General features: G+C 41.8%; 1 protein-coding gene across 3 annotated transcripts in view; it reads left to right on the plus strand.

The window, feature by feature from the left end:
• Positions 1-22,444, plus strand: part of SPTLC1 (serine palmitoyltransferase long chain base subunit 1) — a 51,066-nt gene that overhangs the window by 16,878 nt on the left and 11,744 nt on the right. For all 3 annotated transcript variants that reach the window (XM_087822519.1, XM_087822520.1, XM_087822521.1), the window contains 6 exons: positions 5,265-5,397; positions 10,066-10,195; positions 13,498-13,587; positions 18,792-18,899; positions 20,724-20,819; positions 21,031-21,127. In XM_087822519.1, the coding sequence (XP_087678645.1) occupies positions 5,265-5,397; positions 10,066-10,195; positions 13,498-13,587; positions 18,792-18,899; positions 20,724-20,819; positions 21,031-21,127 (654 nt within the window). The remainder of the gene's footprint in view (positions 1-5,264; positions 5,398-10,065; positions 10,196-13,497; positions 13,588-18,791; positions 18,900-20,723; positions 20,820-21,030; positions 21,128-22,444) is intronic.

Consider the following 22,444-nt stretch of genomic DNA (forward strand, 5'->3'; position numbering starts at 1 on the left):
GAATGAAAGCGTCATTCTACCAATGCAGGGTGATTATAACCAATTAGTAATGAAAGTCAAATGGTTTTCCTGTGTTTTTTCTATAATAGACTTTGTTGGTATATGTATTTTAACTTATAAATGGGAAGAAATGTGAGATAGGATAAATAGTTCATTTACACAGTTTTGTAATATCCTATAAGAAATCTGTAAGTAAAGAGGGCTTCAGTTTCTGGATATCACTACTGAATTTTCTAATTCCTTGCTCTGTCTCCTGCCATTCAGTTGGGGCCTGGTTTAGACCACCTGGGTCCTCCTGATTTCTACTCCCACTTATGGTCTGCTGATGAGTGTTCCCTGTCTTTAGTCAGAAGTTGCTCTGGATGTGTTGTGGTTCTGAGTGTGGAAGGAACCCAAGTGTTTCAGACCAGTTGGTTGAAGGCATAGGATCAATTTGCACCTGCGCCCCGGCCTGGATTTCTCCGAGGACAGTTGGGTGACTCTCTTAGCTATGTCACTAGCTGTGGCAGAAACTCTGGTTCAGTGCTTATCAGAGTATCTGTCTTTATGTGATATTCAGTAAATTATTAATAAATGAATTGAGAAGATTGTTGAATCTCCCTCATCTGACTACTTTTAAAAATGCAGTCCTTTGTGAAGTTACAACTTTTATAATTCTTAATTTTGCCTTCAGCTCGTTAGAGAGCATCACAGATTAGCCTGCCTCCTAAATCAGAGTGGGCTTACAGATTTCAGACACTCAGATGTGCGAAGAAAGTTGTTCCTTTATTTCCTCTAGCTGTGCTGACCTGCCTCACCTGTCCCTTCTGCGGTGGTGAGAGCTGGCCCTTGACAGCTCACCACATCCCTTACAGTGGGACTGTTTAGTCCGCTCAAGTCTAGCATTGTACCCAGCTAGTTATGCTGTCTCTTCTGTGTATTTCAGTTCTTCAGGTCCTGCCTCTCTCCCCCTTCTCACCAAGAAGGCCCCTGAGAGGGTGAGGGCATACCTGTCTAGAGTGAGGAGCTGCAGGGCCCTGCGTTCTCCCTGGTCTCTGGAAGGGGTGCCAGTGCTGCCTGGAGGGAAGGCTGATGCTGAGGATGGTGGAGTTTGCAGGTCTGGAGTGGCCACCGGGCCTCAACATCTGTGCCAGAGGGCTGTGCCAGCCCATCAGCCCTCTGCTCCACCCCTCTCTGCAGACCGTCTAGGTTCCCTGCTGCTGCCTACACTTCCAAGTTCCCCTGAATGGCCGTGCTACGGTTCCCTCTTCCATGGTCTGAAAGTCTGCCTTTCCCATCTCTGACCTCCGTCCTTCCTCCCATGAAGCTTCAAGGCATCCTTCCGTATCAGCTTCTGAGTTCTCTTTACGCAGAATATGTGGTAAAACTCTGATCCAGCTCTCCAGGCTTGGGTCCTGCTATAGTTGAAGAGCTAAAGGAAGTTTTACAAATCTTTTTCTCTCCTGATAATGCCTCATTTTAAGACCACTTTGAAGTTTTCAGGTTCAAAGCCAGTCAATGCACTGTTTATTCTAGACATCACTGGTTCTTGCATCCTAGGGCATGAAGCCTCATGGCTCAGCCTGGGAAGGTGAAGGCTAAAGGGAACTGTGATGTAGGAGAGAGAGAAAAACAGCTTAATAATTACAGTTTGTTCCCGTTGCTACATCAGCGTTCTTCCTAAGCTCTCTCTGTAAAAGGACCATCTTTCTCTTGGAACTTTACATGTTAATTCCCCAGGGCAGAAACTCAGTCCTACAGAGTGATGGCAGGTGCTGCCACTCAGTACTTACCAGCTGTAGAGGAGTTACCACTGCTGCTCAAAGTCACTTTTTTTTTCTTCTTGGTTACTTTGGAGCACTTTTTTACCAGTTTTTTTGTTATTTATCTTTACAGATACGCCTCTCCCTTTCCCCCCATTGATCCCCTCTACCCCGCATCCATCCCCCCCAGGCCTTCACCACACTTCCGTCTGTGTCCATGGGTTATGTATATATGCATATAAGTTCTTTGATTAATCTCTCCCCACCCACTCCCCCACCCCCGCCTTCCCACTGAGATTTGTCAGTCCCATGCTTCTATGTCTCTGGAGCTATTTTGTTCCTCAGTCTGTTTTGTTTATTAGATTCCACATATGAGTGAGATCCTGTAAAACTGAATCAGGAAGAATCAGAAAACCTGAATAGGCCAATAACAACTGATGAAATCGAAGCAGCAATAAAAAAAACTCCGAGCAGACAAAAGCCCTGGTCCGGAGGGCTTCACAGGGGAGCTTTCTAATTCTTTAAGTTGTAGGGTTAGATAGTTTACTAAAAATGGTTTTTGACTTTTCAGGTAGGCCTGTAGTGCTATGAACTCCCCTCTTAGGACTGCTTTTGCTGTGACTCACAGATTTTGGGTGGTTGTATGTTCATTTTCATTTGTTTCCAGAACGTTTTTATTTCTTTCTTGATCTTATTGGTAACCCATTCATTGTTTAATAGCATATTATTTAGCCTCCATGTGTTTGAATGTTTTTGAGTGTTTTTACTGTAGTTGACTTCTAGTATCATGCCGTTGTGATTTGAGATGCTTGATATGGTTTCAATCTTCTTGAACTTAAAGAGACTTGTTTTGTGTCCTAACATGTGGTCTATCTTTGAGAATGGCCCATGTGCACTTGAGAGGAGTGTATATTCTGCAGCTTTGAGGTGAAGTGTTCTGTAAATGTCAATTAAATACATCTGATCTAGTGTGTCATTTAGTCACTGTTTCTGTATTGACTTTTTGTCTGGAGTTCTATCCAGTGATGTCAGTGGGGTGTTAAAGTCCACAGCTATGACTCTATTGCTGTTGATCTCTCCCTTAAAGTCCTTAAGGTTATTATTGATAGGTCCTTATTTATTGCCATTTTAATTCTTTATTCCTATGTTTCTCTCTCTATTTCTTATTATTACAGCCGTCCCTTTAACATTACCTGCAATGCTGGTTTGGTGGTGTAAACTCATTTAGCCTTTTTTTGTTTGGGAAGCTCTTTATTTCATCATCTATTTTGATGATAGCCTTGATGGATAGAGTAGTCTTGGTTTCAGATCCTTGTTTTGCATTACCTTGAATACTTCATACCATTCCCTTCCGGCCTGTAGTTTCTGATGAGAAGTCAGCTGACAGCCTTATGGGAGCTCCTTTGGGGATAACAGACTGCTTTCTCTTGCTGCCTTTAATATTCTTTCTTTGTCGTGAAATTTTGGCATTTTAATTATGGTATGTCTGGGCGTGGGCCTCTTTGGATTCTTCTTGCTTGGAACTCTCTGTGCCTCCTGAACTTGTGTGCCTTTTTCCTTCACCAGGTTAGGGAAGTTTTCTGACATTATTTTTTCAAACAGGTTCTCTAACCCTTGCTTACTTTTGACCTCTTCTGGCACTCCTATGATGTGAATATTGTTACGTTTCATGTTGTCCCACAGCTCCCTTAGACTGTCCTCCTGTGTTTTGTTTTTTCATTTTGGATCTCTGATTGAGTGATTTTTTTCCTACCCTGTCTTCTAATTCGCTGATCCAGTCCTCAGCTTCCTCTAATCTGTTTATTCCTTCCAATGTATTATTTATTTCTGCTGTGTCATTCTTAACTTCCTTCATAATTTCCATGTCTTTTCTCATGTTGTTGAACATCCTTACAATCAGTATTCTGTACTCTGTATCTGATAGATTGCTTATCTCCATTTCATTTAGCTCTTTTTCTGGAGTCTTTTGTTCTTTCATTTGGGGCTTGTTTTTTTGCCTCCCCATTTTGGCTGCCCATTTGGGTTTGTTTCTATGTATTAGGTATGCCTGCTAGGACTCTCAGTCTTTTTGGACAGTCTCTGGTACAGGCTAATGTCAGACGCTGTTTGTGACTGGCCCTGACTACCCTATTTGGAGCTTTCAACAACTCTTAGCTTGAGGTCCCCTCTGCTGGGGCTAAGTGCATTTCGACAGGACCAAGTTTCCCACGAAAGTCTGTTTTTCCAAGGCCCAGGTCCAGAAGCAGATCAGGCAAAGGCTCAAAGCACTCTGAAGTCTGCCTCCACCTACAGGCTGATTAATCTGATTCTGTTAATGAGCAGCTGTAGAAACTTCACAGGGTAGGGAACCTGATTGCTATGAGTCTCTTAATGAGCCTCAGGCTGTAGAAACTCCATGGGGTAGGGTGAGGTTTTCCAGCAGTAAGGAGCAGTTGCTTCCCTCTCAGGCAAAAGCTGCTCTGAAGATAAATGTCTGCCTCTGCAGTATGGGGGAATGACTTCGCACAGGAATGCAGAGGGGTGCCCTTTGAGCTCTAGCTCCAGAGCCCACAACTCTAGATTCTCCTCACACAGCTCTAGTCCATTCTGCTCTCCCTCTGCTGGAGCCCAGGGTGAGTGACTGACTACACACAAAACTCTGTGCATTGGCTCCATAAGAGGGTGCCTGCATTTCCAGCCATCTCTCCCTGGCAGACAGAAACCCTGCTGCTTTTCACAGCCAGATGTTATGTGGGTACCTGTCTCAGTTCTAGTGCTCTGGGCTGAGAAGCCCAGCCTGGGGTTTAGCCCCCAGAGTCCTCAGTGGGAACCCGCCACAGCTGAGATCTCCCTCCAGACCTTCAGCTTCTGCCTGTGGGAGCCCAGCGAGCCCTCTCGCTCCTCCGCACTTCCTACAGGTCTCTATGCGGTCTCCACTTTTCCTCCTTGGTTATGAGGGTGCTCTCCAGCTCGTCTTTTGTTGCAGTTGGTTATTCAGGATGGTTTTTCTATATTTTAGTTGTCATTCCAGTTCGGTACTGGGAGAGTGTTGGTGTAGCTTCCACTCAGTCTGCCACTATCTTTAATCTCCAAAGTCACAGTCTTAATGTAGAGTGCATGGGTTTCTTTTTAAACGAACTACTTTTTCCCCGCCCTTTCCTGTTGAAAGCTGGTTGACTGTTGTCTTAGTGCCTGGGTTGGTACCTCTGCTAAAATTCAGGAAGTCATTAATAATTAATGCCCTGCATTGGTTGAAGGACTTCAAAGTTGATAAAGTCGCTGGGCCTTGAATTCTTGGTCTAGAGTGATATCAGAGCAGAACCCCAAATTGGAGCTGCCCAGTAACACGTTGTATGGACAGATGAGTAGCTGATTCACTCAGTTCACAGGTTTTAGAAGTATTGTTGGCCCAGAATTATCTTAATAGAGCTTAAGTAATTTGTAACTTAAAATCAATTACGTTAATAATTATACTTTATTTTTACCCTTTAGTTAGTGAAAAAGCTATGTGACAGTTTGTTTAATTTTTTGTTATTGAAATAGATGTGCACTTGGATTTGGAAGAACGCCTAGCAAAATTTATGAAGACAGAAGAAGCCATTATCTACTCGTATGGATTTGCCACCATAGCCAGTGCTATTCCGGCTTACTCTAAGAGAGGGGACATTGTGTTTGTGTAAGTGACCTTTACCTACATTTCCCATTAGTATTCCTTTGGAAGTAATACTGACTCTCTTAAAAAATTCTTTTGTTAGAGGTTCTCTACCTAAAATAATACTGATTTTTTTGTTTTTAAATTCATAGTCACCCCAGCCAAGTAATTCTGCCGAATTTGTGAGACAGTCATTAGAAGAATGAGTACCAAAAGGTGTCAGCACTCACTTATCTTTCATTATGATTTTGTTATTGATATCGAGAAGCCAAGCCTACCATGGAGGAGGCCAACCATCTCCCTCCCCTGTGCAGCTCTGTGGCCATGTGGTATCCTTGTGAGACTGTGGTCACAACCCACTCATTGCCTGGCACAGTCACTCCACTTCTCTGCACCCCACCCCAATCCCTGGTCTCTACTGGTCTTGCTTCATGGCATGTTAACAACATAGAAACCGTGAGTCGAGGCTTCCTTCACTTCCCATGTGCAAATCTGCCCCTCACATGTATGTGCACGGGGTGGGCTGCTGTTCACTGTGGAGAGGAAGGACAGAGAGAAGCAGTCATGGCTGACATAGCCCAGGCAGCTGCCACACTTGTCAGAGGCCTCTAGCCCAAGCTTCTTCATCTTTTGAGTAGACAATTAAATGACCCTTTTAATTTTAAAAATAAATTTACTTCTGCCTTTTCTCTCTCTTTTTTTTAACACCATAGCCAGAACTATCTTTTTAAAAAATGCAAACCTAATCATATCACACGTATAAGAGCTTCTGTTCCTGAAATAACGATGCAGGTCTTTATTTCGACCTTGCATGTTCTAGACTACTTTTTCAAGCTCATTTTATACTATTTTCCCTCAATTCGTTCTGCTGTAACCTCACCAGCCTTAAACACTAGTTTCCTCTCACCTGAGGGCCTTTGCACATGCTAAGTATATTGTTCCTCATCTCACCTGCTTAATTCCTGCTCACCCTGCACATGATATTGCCTCTGCAGGAAAGTCTTCCCTGACCTCTCAGGCCAGGTCAGGACCCCTGCTGCATGTGGAGAAGAGCTTACAGCCTGAGGGCTCTAGTGCCTCATGAATCCAAGGCCACTTGGCCGTCGATGCCTGTCAGAGTCCCTCTGCTCCTCAGGCCTTCTCATGTCCTCATGCATATGCAACCCCCCCCCACTCTCTGCTCATCTTGCTTCAGACTCACTAGAATCCAGCAGTTTCTAGTAGTTCATTGCCTTTTAATAGTGCTCAGTAAATACCAGTTTAGTGAGTGAATGAGTGAATGTATAGATCTTTTAAGTCATTGCTCTAAGTATGACATTATGTATAAACATAAGTTATCACATTCTACTGCTCATTATTTTACTAGTTTAGGTATAAAACTTTTACCTTCCTTTAAATCTCTTTATTCTCCTCATTTATAATATAATTGTTTAAGTATTTCCTGTACATACATTGAGAACCACCTCAGACAGTGTTGTAATTTTTCCTTTAACCATCCAGAATAATTTAGAAAACTCAAAAGGAGAAGAAGAGCCATATGTGTTCATACTTTTTACTTACTATGTTCTTTGTTCCTTCCTGATAATCTAAGATTCTTTCTTTTACTTGTTTTTTCCTATGTGAAGAACTTCCTTTAGTCATTCCTTTAGGGGAGGTCTGGAGAACAGATTCTTAGTTTTCCTTCAGCTGAGAATGTCTTGGTTTCCTCTTCATTCCTAAAGAATATTTTTGCTAGTTATAGGGTTTTTGGTTGACTTTTTCTTTCACCATTTGAAATATATTGTGATACTTTTTTTTGGTCTCCATGGTTTTTTATAAGAAAACTCCTCTGTCACTCTGTTTTTCTCTTATATGTGTCCTTAACTAGGAATCGAATCTGAGACCTTTTGATGCACAGGCCAGCGCTCTAACCACTGAACCACATAGGCCAGGGCTATATGGCCCTTATTAGGTTGAGATATGTTCCCTCTATTCCTATTTTGCTGAGAGTTTTTGTCATAAATGGGTGCTAGGTTTTGTCGAATGCTTTTCCTGCATCTATTGATATAATCATATGACTTTTATCCTTCACTTTGTGTATGTGATGTGTCACATTAATTGATTTGTGGATATTTTACCAGCCTCGCATTCTAGGAATGAATCCCAGTATGTCATGGTGAATGATCTTTTTAATGTATTGCTGGATTTGGTTTGCTAGTATTTCGTTGAGGATTTTAGCATCAGTGATCTTCAGGATATTGGCCTATAATTTTCTTTCTGTGCAGTGTCTTTATCTGGTTTTAGAATTAGGATGATGCTGGCCTCATTAAAAGAGTTTGGGAATCTTCCCTCCTCTTGAATTTTTTGGGATAGTTTGAGAAGGATAGGTGTTGTTTCTTCTTTGAATGTCTGGTAAAATTCACCTGTGAAGCCATCTGTTCCAGAAGTTTTGTTTGTTGGAAGTTTTTGGATTACTGCTTCCATTTCACTAATTATAATCTGTTCAGATTTTCTTTTTCTTGATTCAGTTTTGGGAGATTGTATGTTTCTAGGAATTTTTCCATTTCTTCCAGATTTTCCAATTAGTTGGCATATAGTTGTTTGTAGTATTTTCTTTCAATTTTGGCGTCAGTTGTCACTTCTCTTTCATTTCTGATTTTATCTTTCATCTCATTTTTTTTCTTCCTGAATCTGGTTAAACGTTTATCAGTCTTATTTATCTTTTCAAAGAACCGCTCTTCGTTTCCTTGGAAACTTTTTTTATTGGCATATAATTGACATACAATATCCTATTAGTTTCAGATACACATTATAGTCTTGATACATATATATGCATATGACATGATCCGCACATAACTCTAATTACCATCTGTCACCATATAAAGTTATCACAGTATTATTGCTATATTCCCTATGTTGTATATCACATCCCCATTGATTCATTTAAATTTTTATAACTGGAAATTTGTACTTCTTAATCTCTTTCTCACCTCTTTTCCCCACGGCCTAACTGCCTACCCTGTCTGGTAATCACAAGTTTGTTTCCTCTATTCATGCGTCTGTTTCTGCTTTGATTGTTTGTTTTTGTGTGTGTGGTGTTGTTTTTTTAGCTCCATATATAAGTGAAATTATATGGTATTTGTCTTTCTCTGACTTATTTCTGATGGGCACTTGGGTTGTTTTCATATCTTCTCTATTGTAAATAATGCTGCAGTGAACATAGGGATGCATATGTTTTTTAAGTTAGTGTTTCTATTTTCTTTGGATAAATATCCAGAAGTAAAATTGCTGGATTGTATGATAGTTCTGTTTTCTATTTTTGAAGGAAATATTTTTATTGTGACTGCTCTAAAATTATCATCAGAAATGCTGACATCTCTGTCACCTCAGTATTGATGTTTGTTAGCTGTTTTCTTTCATTCTGTTTGGAGTCTTCTGGTTCTTGGTATGTCAAATGATAGTTGATTGAAACCTGTTCATTTTCATATTATGTTGTTATAGTTTATGCTTGATTTCAACCAACTGTTTTAATTGACTTTTCTGACACTCTTCCAGCAGGTACAGGGGGCACCGTTGCCTTATTACTGCCAGGTGGAGGTCCCCCTTCAGCCTCTGTTGACACTGAGGTGGGGGTGTTTTTCTCTCCCTCCAATCTCCTGAGCCGCCTCTGATACAGCCCATAGGAAAGAGGGAGGGTGCCCCTAATTGGCGGGTGGGTGGAACTTGGGGCTCTGTACATGGTCTCACCGACACCACAGTTGGGGCCACATGTTACCATCAGCACATATAAAAGTCTCAGCTCCCTTATCCAGCGCTGCCCTGGGTCATGTTGAGGTGCCTTGTTACAACCTCTCAAGGGTCAACGTTTGCTGGTGCAGAGAAGATGGGTGCAGGTTTTCCTGTGGTATGGCTGCCATAGACTATTGTTACTGGCTTCAAACTCTGTTTCCTCTCCCTTTGGCTACAGAACACAGGCTTCTGTTAGAGGTTTTGTGTCAGTGTCTGTGGCATTTCCAGGTAGCCAACTTCATCAGCTCCAAGTCTAGAAAATACAGGAAACTCGTTTCATGTCATTTCTCAGGTCCCTAGCTGGACTGACTTTTCTCTCCACCTTTCAGGCTTCTTATGTTTCTTTTATATGTAGTGTCAGAGGTTTGGTTGTACCTAGTAAAAAAAATATGTCTACTCCATTTCCCCAGAAGTAGAAATCTTTATACTTTTAATTAATACAGCTTACTTTAAAAATACATTTCCTTCTAATTAACCCAGTTTAGAAGAGCTTATGGAAGTTTAATGTGCAAGATTCAGAGTTTACCCCGATTTTACAGAGAGAGTCACCTGTCCAGTATTGCTCCTGTGAGGAGTGTGCGGTCCCAGTTAGATGCTGCTGATGTGAAATGCAGTGTTCTGTGTATTTCTCAGAGAATTGCTGTGAGGGCACTGAGAGCCATCTCTAATAAGAGGCATGCTGACTTCTGAGGTGAATTCCGGAAGAGTGTGCTGCTTAGAATAGAATCAGTATGGCGGTTTTGTGAGCAGAACTTGTCGAGGGAAGCGCAGACAACAATGTGTAAATGTTCAGGTGTGTTTCACTCATGTCATGTTTACGTCAACAAGTGAACTTTGGTTATCCTGCTAAAGCAAGCATTCCTGTTCTAAGAATAGTGACAAGGCCCTTTAAACCCCAGTTTGGCTGTTCTCTCTTCCTTACAGAGATAGAGCTGCCTGCTTTGCTATTCAGAAAGGATTGCAGGCATCACGCAGTGACATTAAGTTATTTGAGCACAATGACATGGCCGACCTGGAGCGACTGCTAAAAGAACAAGAAATCGAAGATCAAAAGGTATGATTCTTTTCAAGAAGAGGATGCATCTCTTTTGTACTTTCTAACCAGCTGAGTTACGTATGAGGTGGTAATTTGTCATGAGCACTTGCCTGTGGGTCACATTCGGTTATTAAGGGCACTCCTGCTTATTAAATGTACTTCATGTTGTAGAACCAAGTCTGATTGCAGTTGCCTTGTCACTGCCATAATTATGTGGCAGATTTGGGGAAGATAATCGAGCATCTTTCTGAAAGGGGGAGAGAAAACAGTCTGCACTTTGTGGGTGGGGCATGTGCACTTTGGGCTCTACAGAAATAACTCCAGAACTCACTAGGACGAATGTTGATGAGTTGTCCCTCTTAAATTCAAAATAGAGTCATTCATATCAGAATAATCGTCTATCAAGTGGAAGAAACAACAGCAAATGTATGAACAAAGTGAGACATTGTTCTCCCCACCCCACCTTCACCTGCAGCTCTGAGCAGCTGCCGCCCCACACTGGGCTTCCTGCCCTTGTGCCTCCCAGTTACACCTTTTCTTCCCTTTGGGGGTGTGGGGCTCATCCTCTGTTCCATTGGAGTGTCACAGAGATGTGACCAGAGCATCACTGTTAGAATGGTCATTTAGTTTCTCCGGATGACGGGGATAGCCATTCTGTGTGGAGCGGGCTAGGAGCCTGGTTGCCACAGCCTGTCTCAGCATCACTTTCAAGAGGACTGCCAGGGCAGCTCCCCCATTGTCGAGTAATGTAAGAGTGCCTGTCACGTCCTTCAATTTTGTGTTAATTTTTGTTTTTCCAAATATTTGCATTATTTCTCTAGGGTTCTGTTGTCTTTGTTTGGTGACAGCTTAAGAACAGTTCTCACTGAGTACACACACTCTGTGATGAACTTTCCTCTGTGCATGTGTTGTAGCTGCACAGCAAGGAAATCTTTACATTGAAAGTGTTCCATTGATGACTTTCTTTCTACTAACCATGAAAGGAGGTCCCTTATTCTGACTTAGTAATAGCACTGCCTTGGGAAGGGTGGCCAGTGACCAGTCTGCTGTAGAGTTTATGTTGCCAAGTTAGTGTTGTACACATTTGGAAAGCATCATATTTGGGGGTGAAGCACGCTAACGTCACCAGATTTATTACCTGTAAACTTTTTATGGATAGTAACAAGAAATAAAATTACCTTGAAATTTATTTCCATTTCATAGTTTTTACTTTGTTGCTAATTTATACTATATTTTCCTCCCAAGAGTAGGCTTTCTAAAGTACTCTACCTTTTTGTTTTTAAAAATAATTCCTTTTCAGTTTTATTTTCACATAAATATAAATGTTAAATTTTTGAATATTTTCTACTTAGATGCTTATCTTTGAAAGTGAATTAAAATGCTGCATTTTAGTCCAGGTTTGGATCAAATTATTTTAATTCTTTAAAAGTTTTTTGGTTAACTTCCCAAGATGTTTCTCGTTCCTTTACCTACAGGGTTTCCTTGTCCCATATTCTAAAAAAATAAATAAAGGACAGTAGATAAAAACAGCGTTTTATGGAAGAAATACAAATAACTGAGCATGTGAACAATAATCTGGCTTCACTAATAATAGAGAAAGTAGGCTAGCAGTTTTTGCTGTTTAGGGACCATTTTTAATAGTAATAATCAGCTTCTACACTGGTATGTTTGATGAGGCAGAGGCCCTCCTGCAACTCGGGAAGTTCCAGTCGGCACAGCCTTTCCTGAGGGTCAGTGAGCAGATCTGCTCCAGGTTGTGAACCCTCCAACCCTTTGGGGAGCTGTTGTTAGATGATAATTAGAAGTGGTATCAGGTTGAAGGACCTTTATGATCCAGTGTGAAAAAGCAGAGCAAGGGAAGCAGCCTGAATCCAGCATCGGGAGAACTGTTAATCTGTGGGGAACCCACGAAGTGGAATATTATTTCGCCCCTAGAATCATGTTTTAAATAATATTAAGTAATGCGAAAATGCTCCTAACATAGTGTTTTTAAAATTCATGTCCTAAAATATTGCAGTAAAATCCTGATTTGAGCAACTTAATTTATAAAGATGTTTTTTACAAGAAAGACAAGTTATCAAGGTGTGGTGTGACGAACTAATGTGTTAAATTCTTTTTTGCACTTTTCTATTTCCCAAGAGTTCTACATTGAATACTTTCAAATGCTAAATAAAATACTTCATTTTTAAAAGGCAGGGAGCGGAGAGGTGGGATGGCCCAACGTCCTCATATGGGACCCCAGCAGACCTGTGACCTTCGGGTTTGTGTTAGTGACAGTGGAGATAACCAGGCCGACTCAGTGGTGGGCACTTCAGAGTGTTCCAGCCGCAGCTTCCCAAACACCCCTTCCAGTAGAGCTCTGATATTTGAGTTCCTAGTGTTTCTAGTTGTCCATCAGACAGAAGCTCAGAGGCAAGAAACAGTTGAGTGGGAAGGCGGCAGTCAGCTGTCTCTGTGGATCTCAGTGTTTTCAGCCCAGGACACACGAAGCATCCACACATTCGGCAGAGGGACTTGGAGTCACTGGAGTGGGGAAGGTGTGTGTGGTCTGAAAAAGTCCCTCCACACCTCTGATTCCCAGCATCACCGGGTGAGGCCACAGTCAGATTTTCCTTGACCCAGCAGTGAGGAATGAGGGAGGAGAGGGTTTCATCTGTTTTTGGTAAATGAAGTAAAGCAGGTTTCTCTGGTTTTCTAAGGTTTTATGATAGAAAATTCCAGGCACGTTTGAAGGGAGCACAGTAGTATAATGATGCCCTTGTCTCCTCTCCCAGCTTGTTATCAGTGTTTGCCATTCTTCTAGCATCTGAACCACCATCTAATTCCTCACTGCATGTGTGATGAGGATGAACATCATTGTTATAGTTCTTTTTATTGTGGGTAAAATTATAGACACTAAAATGCCCAAATCCTAGCCATATAGTTTTGACCAGTGGTAGACCCAACCCGTGAGTTATGGCCCCTGTCATGACATCAAATATCCTCTCATCCCAGAAAGTTCCCTGGCCCCTTCCCAGTCATTCTCAGCTTTGGAGGGTTGTGTTATAATAGTCTCAGAGTGCTCAGCTGTGTGTGTGTGTACGCGCGCCTGCCTGCCTGTCTGCCTGCCTGTCTCAGGTCTCCTAGTTGATTGCAGGAACTGAAAAACGTGTCTGAAATGAGAGAGCACTACTTTTCCTCTCATGATAGCATGATTTCAAGCCTGGGCTTGAAATTCATCCACACTGTCCATTTATTTTATTTTGATGAATAAATCTTGTAAGAGATTTTATATTTGGAGTTGCTAAAATTTAAAATGTCTGGGGGTTTTTCTTTTAAAGAATCCCCGGAAGGCCCGTGTAACTCGGCGTTTCATTGTAGCCGAAGGGTTGTATATGAATACTGGAACCATTTGTCCTCTCCCGGAATTGGTAAGCACTCACAGTTACTCATTATTTTAGCATTTGGAGTTTTTGGAGTTGCCTTGTGTTTATGACCACTTCTAATGTGGAGCATCTGCCCTGCTCTGCACAGTAGGTATCAGAAGCTCACTCTACTCATACCAGGGAAGTAGGTTAGCATTAATGCCTTTAAAGAGTAATCAAGATTCAACTTTTTAAAACCAGCTTCACTGACGTATAATTCACATATAGTAAAATACAGTTACAGTGTAGAGTCTGATGAGTTTTGTCAGATGTATACACCCCGCCACCACCACCATAGTCACTCCAGAGAGTTCCTTCATGCCCCTTCGTAGTCAGTACACCCAAGTCTGGCCCAAGGCCACCATTGATCTACTTTTCGCTCTTGTAGCTTTGCCTTTCAGAGCTCTGTACAAATAAAATTCTGCGTTATGTATTTTGTAAAACAGCTTTTTAACAGGGAAAGCAATATACTGTTTTTAGAAATCATGACTATTGAGATTTATAAAAATTGAGGTGAAATTTACATAACATAAAATTAGGGTTTTTTTCAACTTCCAGTATCGATTTTAGTTTTCCAGTTTTACTGGAATGGGAATTCATTTTTATAAATACTGAGGAAGTTTAAAGAACCTAAGATGAGGCTTAAATAGTATTGAGCACTGTCTTGCTACAGTTAATTGAATCCAAATTCTAGGAAAAGTAAATGATAGTGGAAGTTGATAAAATTAGCTGTTTAAAGTAAACAGTTTAGTGGATTTAGTACATGCACAGTGTGGGTAGCCATCATCTGTCTTGTTCTAAAACCTTCTCATCACTCCCGAAGAAGACCCCTGAGCCCATTAAGCAGTCACTTCCATTTTCCCTCTTCCCTCGCCTGGAACCACCGCCAGCCTGCGTTCTGTGTGGATTTACCTATTCTGGATCTCTCTGTAAAAGGGATCATCCTAATACGTATCATAGAGTAGTCTGCTTGGAGCACATTCCAAGACCCCCAGTGGACGCCTGAAACTGCAGATAGTATCAAACCCTATGTATACTGTGTTTTTCCTATAAATGCATATGCACGACAAAGATTAATTTACAAATTAGGCACAGTAAAAGATTAACTAATAATAAAGTGGAACAGCTGTCACACTATTCCTTATAAAAGCTGCGTGGGTGAGGTCGCTGGTCTTGGCCCCTGCGGACATCCCCTGGAGGCTCAGTGCTTTCTGGTGCAGCACTCGGCCATCGATCAGAACAGGTTCTCTGTTTAAGCCTCCCACCCCAAAATTTGGTGTCTTTTCTGTCTTAACTAAACGCTTACGCACTGTGGCCGTAACTTTTGCAGTTTGAGGCACAGCAGCAAAACCAGCACGGATTTCATTTCCTTCTTCACAGTTTCACAGATAGAAGATTCATTCTTACCATTGACCTTAGCAACCTCAGCATAGGGTGTTTTTCTCTTAAGTCAAGAACTTTCACTTTTTCACCTAAAGGAAGCACTTTCTGGCTCCTCTCTGGTATATCTGAGTTGCCAACATCACTACTCTCGCACTTTGGGGCCATGACTAAGTAAAATGGGGGTGACTTGAGCACAAGCACCCTGACACCTCAGCAGTAGTTCTGATAAATGAGGCGACTGCTAAGTGTCCGTGTACTACACACACACACACACTGGACAAAGGATGATTCATGTCCTGGGCAGGACGGTGGGGATGGCGCAGAACTTTGTCACATTACTCAGGGCACAAGTTATTTATTGAATTGTTTATTTCTGAGATTTTCCAGTTAATGTTTTCAGACCACAGTTAACTGTGGGTAATGAGACCACAGAGTATGCACTAAGCTGAGGGGAGACTACATAATACACGACCTTTGTGTGTGGCTCTGTCCACAAAGCTTCGTGTGCTCATCACTCTCCACGTTGTAGCACGTGTCAGCGGTTCATGCCTTTGTAGTGCTGAGTGATGCTACATTTTGAGGACATACTGCGGTTTGTTTACCTGCTGATGAATATTTGGGTTGCTTTTACCTTTTGGCTATTATGAATAGTGCTGCTATGATCATTTGTGTACGAGTATTTGTTTGAACCCCTGTTTTCAGTTTTTTGTGTGTATATATCTAGCAGTATAATTACTAAGTCACATGGTAGTTTTATGTTTAACTTACTGAGGAACCGCCATACATTTTCCACAGTGGCTGTCCTGTTCTGTTAATATGATACATTACATTGATTGATTTTCCTGTGTTCAACCGCCCTTGCATTTGACCACTGATTTGAATCTATGAGTCTATCAATTGAATAAGGAATTAAAATAAGGGTTTTATATCTTATTTTTAAAGTTTTTACTATGTTTTAAGAAAATACAGATACATCCTAAATATCAATGAAAGAAATGTATTTGTTTACATGAGTGTCAAAGACTGATAGAGTGATGAGGGGAGGCAGCAGGCCAGGCGGTGCTAGAGCCCCACGTTGTAGGACTCGGATCACAGAGCAGTGCCGATGGGCAGTGTGCAGCCCAGCAGGGAGACAGAATGCCTCAAGTGCAGGGCCGCTCAGTGTGTGTCAGTGTTGAGTAGAGAGAGATTACAGGACACAAAATAGGGTTTGTGGGCTTCTGCTTCACCAGGACTGTCGTAATGTCATTAAACATATCCTAAAACATGATGTTTAGAAACTTTCTCATTCATACTAACAGATGGAAAAGACTCAGTGTTGAAAAGATGTGATTCTCCCCAAGTGCATTGATTTTTAATTAAAATCCAGCAAAAGGTCAGTCCGCCCCCCCCAAATTTGATATTGATTAGCAAGATTATCCAATAAAATCTTGATTGAAAAATAATTTGTCGCCCTGGGTGGTGTGGCTCAGTTTGTTGGGAGTCATCCATGTACTTCAGGGCTGCCGGTTTGGTTCCTGCTCAGGGCATGTGCCTGGCTGCACAGTCAACCTCAGTCCAGGCTGGAGTTCGAGGCAGCAGATCGACGTCTCTCTCTCTCCCTCCCTCTCTCTCAAAATCAAGGAAAAGTGTTTGTTTGTTTTAATCCTAACCCAGGGATATGTTTTCATTGATTTTTTTTTTTTTAATTTATCTTTATTTTTGAAAGTATTACAGATGTCCCCCTTTTTCCCTATTGACCCCTTCTCCCCCCCCCCCCCCCCAGGCCTTTTCCACACTATTGTCTGTCTCTGGGTTGTGCATATATGTATATAAGTTCTTTGGTAAATCTCTCCCCACCCACCTCCGCCTTCCCTCTGACGTCCCTCAGGCTGTTTCACGCTTCAATGTCTCTGGATCTATTTTGTTCATCAGTTGTTCATTAGATTCCACATATGAGTGAGATTATGTGGTACTTGTCTTTCTCTAACTGGATTATTTCGCTTAGCATAATACTCTCCAGGTCCCTCCACGCTGTCTCAAAGGGTAAGAGGTCCTTCTTTTTAACAGCTGCATAGTATTCCATGGTGTGAGTGTCCTACAGCTTTTTTATCCACTTAAATATGGAGCTGCCATTTGACCCTGTTATTCCACTTCTAGGAATATATCCTAAGAAACCCAAAACACCAGTCAGAAAGAATATATGCACCCCTATGTTCATAGCAGCGCAACTTACAATAGCTAAGATCTGGAAACAGCCCAAGTGCCCATCAGTAGATGAGTGAATAAAAATATTTTAAAAAATCAATGAAAAATCAGTAAATTATCTGAGACTTGTGATTTGGAACAGCAAATTATCTTATACATTTTATGCATGATTCCTGTAATTTCAGTGTGAAAAGATCTTTTTTTAAAATATTTTTTTATTGATTTTAGAGAAAGAGGAAGGGATAGGGAGAGAGAGGTAGAAACATCCATGATAAGAGAGAATCATCGATCAATACCTCCTGTACTCCCCCTCCTGGGGATCAAGCCTGAAACCCAGGCATGTGCCCTAACTGGGAATTGAACCAGTGACCTCTTAGTGCATGGGACGATGTTCAGCCAGCTGAGCCACGCTGGCCTGGCAGTGTGGAAAGATCTTAATGTTAAATCTTTAGTAATTAAAATACAAGAGTTATGGGAATATTTGAGAGGTCAACATCTTATCATATATGTAAAAACTTAGTGGTTGATAATTGCTGTATTTTAACTCAGTTGTGAAACTGATCACATACATGTCATTAGGGGGTAAAAAAACCTACAAACAAACATGCATATGTTCAACTTCCCACTGTGTAAGCAAAAATATAAATAAAATGTGATGCTTAGAAGACCGTATAGATCAATAAGCATCTTAAAAGCCTGGAGGTAAAGGGGAAAACCTATAATGAACATTTTTTCTGCATTAAAAAATGCCATGAAATCAAAATTAAAACAGTGCCCCTGAAGGAGGGAAGAGTGCATACATTTCCCCAGGAGTTTTTGTGTGATCAGACCAGTATTTAACAGGTTACATGTCTATACTCATAATGCCTTACCATTTATGTCTTTAGAAATTGGCCTTGCACTCTGTTTATTATTGAGTTAAATTGAACATTTTGGAGCTTTGAAAATTCAATTGATTTTCGTTTTTCATGGTACATAGATTCTATAAACATGCTGCACACACCGAATTACAGAGTTGTGAACTGTTGCTCCTGGGCGCACACAGTTCGTTTTCTGCAAGCCTCTAGTCACAACATGTTCATCATTCCTTCAGTACATGACCTCATGTTGTGTGTTTCTGCTTAAAGACACCTCGTTTAACTGATACTGTTGACTCACCAGTGCTCGGCTCACAGCAGCAGCGCTGTGACTCCCGCCTGAAGGAAGCTTGTCTAACACACGCATGTCCCCATGAGGCAGCCCCAGCCTCCTCTCAGGAACACAGAGCACACTCAGCACTACTTTTGGACCAGTATAAACAACAGGGTCACCAACAAAAATCACAAAGTGCAAAAAAAAGTGGCAATAAATAGACTGTGAAAAGGACACTTGCTTACAATATGAGCTGTAGCCGTATCCTGTTCAGCTCAACTGGGACAGCATCAGATGACTCGGAGTTTTCACTGCTCTGCCCCTGGCCCAGAGTATTGATTCGGAGGTTGCAGATCAATTTCAGCAAGTGGGCAGATCCACAGATAAGAATCTACCTATATTGAGGAGCAACTGTATGTGCTTTTCTCCCTTTTCATTTAAGGTTAATTTTGTTCTGTTTGCTGCTACTCATCATCAGAATTGTAAAGTTATGTCTTGTTAACACTTAGGTTAAGTTAAAGTACAAATACAAAGCCAGGATCTTTCTGGAGGAAAGCCTTTCATTTGGAGTCCTGGGAGAGCACGGCCGAGGAGTCACTGAACACTTTGGAATCAATGTAAGTTCTCCTTTTTTGGAACCTCCCCTCCTGTAGGAGATATGCAGTCTCATCCTGCCGAGCAGGTTCATGTGCACTGGCAGTGCTCCTCATGGGCGTGCAGGGCCTGCCGCTCTGGTGTCTGCTCTTCACGGTGCCCGCGGAGGATCGGTCAGCACTGGCAACTCAGAGCGGTTCAAAGTGGAATCTGTGTTGTGGTGATGTGGCAGCATTGGATCCTGGTTCTCAGTGTCTCTTCTCTAGAAACAGATAAATTTGCCTTCTGGTTTTTTTCTTACAATCAGTAAGAATTCCCTAAGTAGTCCTTTAGAAAGTGTCTGTGATGGCAGTGAGAGGATGTCCTTTTAATATTTGAAGTCCTGACACATAAACATATATGTACATATATATGCACACATACTCTTACATCAGGAACACCACTGGCATGGGTTCAGCAAAGCCCCTTAGAGTCCCAAACAGCTGAATGAATTTGTCATGTTACTTTTGCTAAAGGGAAGTGAGCCCCCGCTGTCCCAGTGGTTTGTGCTCCTGGAGCCTCAGGGAGAAGTGAGTCAGTCCATCTGCAGAACCTGTCTTCACCCTGCACTGTGTATAGTCCGGCTGAAGGACGCTTTCTCCAAATCCTGTGCATAAAAGTTCTGCAACCTGTGTTAAGTTGAACTATAAACATAAAATCCCCCTAGAGGAACTGCATCCACTACCCATACAGTCCTGGAGAAGCTAGACTGACATGTGCTCCTCAAAGACAGGCACTGAGGAATCGAAGATAAAATGGAAGCGTAATTTAAGCAAAATTTAAGGCATGACAGTGTGAAGGAGGAAAAAGCATGTCCAGTGTCTCTGTCTAGTTCTCAAGTGCTTAATCACCCGTCTCAGAGATGTATACGTGAGACCTTGAGGAGGAGCACCGAGTATAGGGGCCTGATTTGAATCCCAAGTCAAACACAGGAGCAAGCTTCATGAGACAAATGTTTAAACCAAATAGTTGATATTAAGAAATTTCTCATTTTTTAGGTGTGATAATAGTTTTATTATTATGTTTTTGAAGGAATTGATGAGGGTTGTGAGGGTTGTAGGGGGGCTGTACATGGAATGAGATTATCCACGAGTTGAACTTTGAATCTGGGTGATGGGGTTCTTTTTCTATTCACTTTACTTTTGTATATGTTGGAACACTTAGCAAAATACCGGATTTGGTCTGACCAGTCATTGTCGTGGCCATCAGTGAGTAACTATTGGATGGTTACCATGTAGCCAGGATGAAACTTGGTTCTGGAGCTGGAGTGGAAGGTGAGGATCCCAGGAATACTTAAGGAGTTGAGAAGCTAGTGGGAACTCAGAAGCCCATGGACTACGTTAGGTTCGTCCACTGCCCAGTTCGTCCACTGTGGTCAAAGAATTGCTTGCCATGTATGATTTCATTTTTGAAAAGATGAAAGGTAAATGGAATGTAGGAACCAAGTGCTTAAAACTCAGGTTTTATTTAAAACCTCAAGTACCTTCTGTGGGGAAGGCCAGGAGATGGTTTTATTTTGTACCTCTGAATACTTTTAGTATCAAACAGCTTTGGATTTCATCATCTTCTAATTTATCTCTCTCTTTCATTGTGTATAAATGTTAATGCGTGATGAAATGGCACTTTCAGGAGGGCTTTGAAACATCAGTCCTTTTAATGATAGGTTTTATGTGGTTTACCCTCTATTTTGCGTAAGTAGTTTGTAGAGCCCAGATGTTGACATGGTGAGTGCTGAAATTTTGTCTCTAGGCTTGAAATTGGTCTGTTTCAATCAAGGAGTCATTGACACGGTGCCTCTTTCCTGGCAGATAGATGATATTGACCTCATCAGTGCCAACATGGAGAATTCACTGGCTTCTATTGGGGGTTTCTGCTGTGGCAGGTCTTTCGTAATTGACCATCAGGTAGGTTCTTTTAAAACAAAAGCAGCAGCTGAAATGCATTGCTCCTTGGTTGCCTCAAAATGTAACTTATAATTAAAAGCCTTCACAGTAAATCACACAATTTTTATTTATTGTTAATCTTCATCTGAAGATATTTTCTCTGTTGCTTTTTAGAGAGAGAAGAAGGAGGGAGAGATGTATTTATGTTTTTAACTTGTTTGTTTCTTCTCAGCGACTTTCCGGCCAGGGATACTGCTTTTCAGCTTCGTTGCCACCCCTGCTAGCTGCAGCTGCAATCGAGGCCCTCAACATCATGGAAGAGAGTCCAGGTACAGCCAGGAAGTCAGACTGTGCAAGTCACATTAGCCATGCTGCCGGTGTGCTTTTTGGAGGAATTAGCTAGAGGAAGTGATTGGTCTGATAGCTCCAGTCTGAATTTCACTCCCGGCATTAGTAGAAGGAGCAGCAGTGCAGCAGTTGTCCTGCATCTGGGAGCGGGTACAGCCGTCTCTCCTGTCCCAGAGCTGGGGCCAGAGCCTGGCTCCCTGGGTGGGTGGGGCTGCCCACAGGAGGGGGCTCAGTTCTGGGCCATTTGTCATTTGGTTTATCTTTTTGTTTCAGAAATTAGCCAAAGTGTGCTACTAATTTTTGTTATATATGTTTTATAAGTATTGTCTAGTTTCCCTTCAGCTCTTTTGTATCAACAGTTGGTACCTAGTTTAAGAACCTAATGGTTACTTAACGGGCAAAGTCGACTAAATTTATTTATTTATTTTTAAATATATCTTCATTGACTTTAGAGAGAGGAAGGGAGAGAGAGAGAGATAGAAACATCAATGATGAGAGAGTCATTGATCGGCTGCCTCCTGCAGGCCCCCAAATGGGGATCAATCCTGTAGCCCAGGCATGTGCCCTGACCGGGAATTGAACCCCCATCTCCTGGATCCTGGGTCAACGCTCAACTGCTGAGCCACACCCCGCTGGGCTGGACTAAATTTAAAACATGGCTTTGGCTGTGACCATGCCTACTCACCAAAGCCTGAAACAGAACTTGAGAGACAGGCATTATCTGGTATTTCTGCATTTTAAATTTTCAGCTTTGGTCTTTCTTCAGAGAATCAGGAAACATGCGTGTTTTCTCTGCACTTTCGCGTTCCTGCTCGACAGGTGGCCTGGCCCTCCTGCTCAGGTTGTTTAGAGTTTTCCTGAGGAAAGGGAAAAGATCATAAACATTATTACATATAGTCTCTATTTTTTACCAACTTGTTTGCCAATTTATTTCTGTAACATCTTGGTGCCCTTTTATTCTTAAACAGATTGTAGAATTTTGATGAGAGCAAGAGCCACTATTCTGCTGTAGAAAAACGCCATCCCAAATATTGCTGAAAGGGGTGTAAAGGTATCAGTGTGTGCCAAGGACGAAAGCTGGCGCCTCTAGAGGCGTATCTGGCCGCCTGTCTGTGTTATTAGTATGTAGAAGGATTTGCAGCATTTTAAATTGATGAACTTGAACTGGATCTTTAAAAATAGTTTTGGATTAATATCAAGTTTCCCAAATATGTAGTTGCCCCTTGAGCAACATGGGTTTGAACTGCACAGATCCACTTATATGCAATTTTTTTCAATAAATACCTGAACTGTTTTGG

The sequence above is a fragment of the Miniopterus natalensis genome, chromosome 12, assembly GCF_054644295.1.
Source record: "Miniopterus natalensis isolate mMinNat1 chromosome 12, mMinNat1.hap1, whole genome shotgun sequence".
NCBI lineage: Eukaryota > Metazoa > Chordata > Mammalia > Chiroptera > Miniopteridae > Miniopterus > Miniopterus natalensis.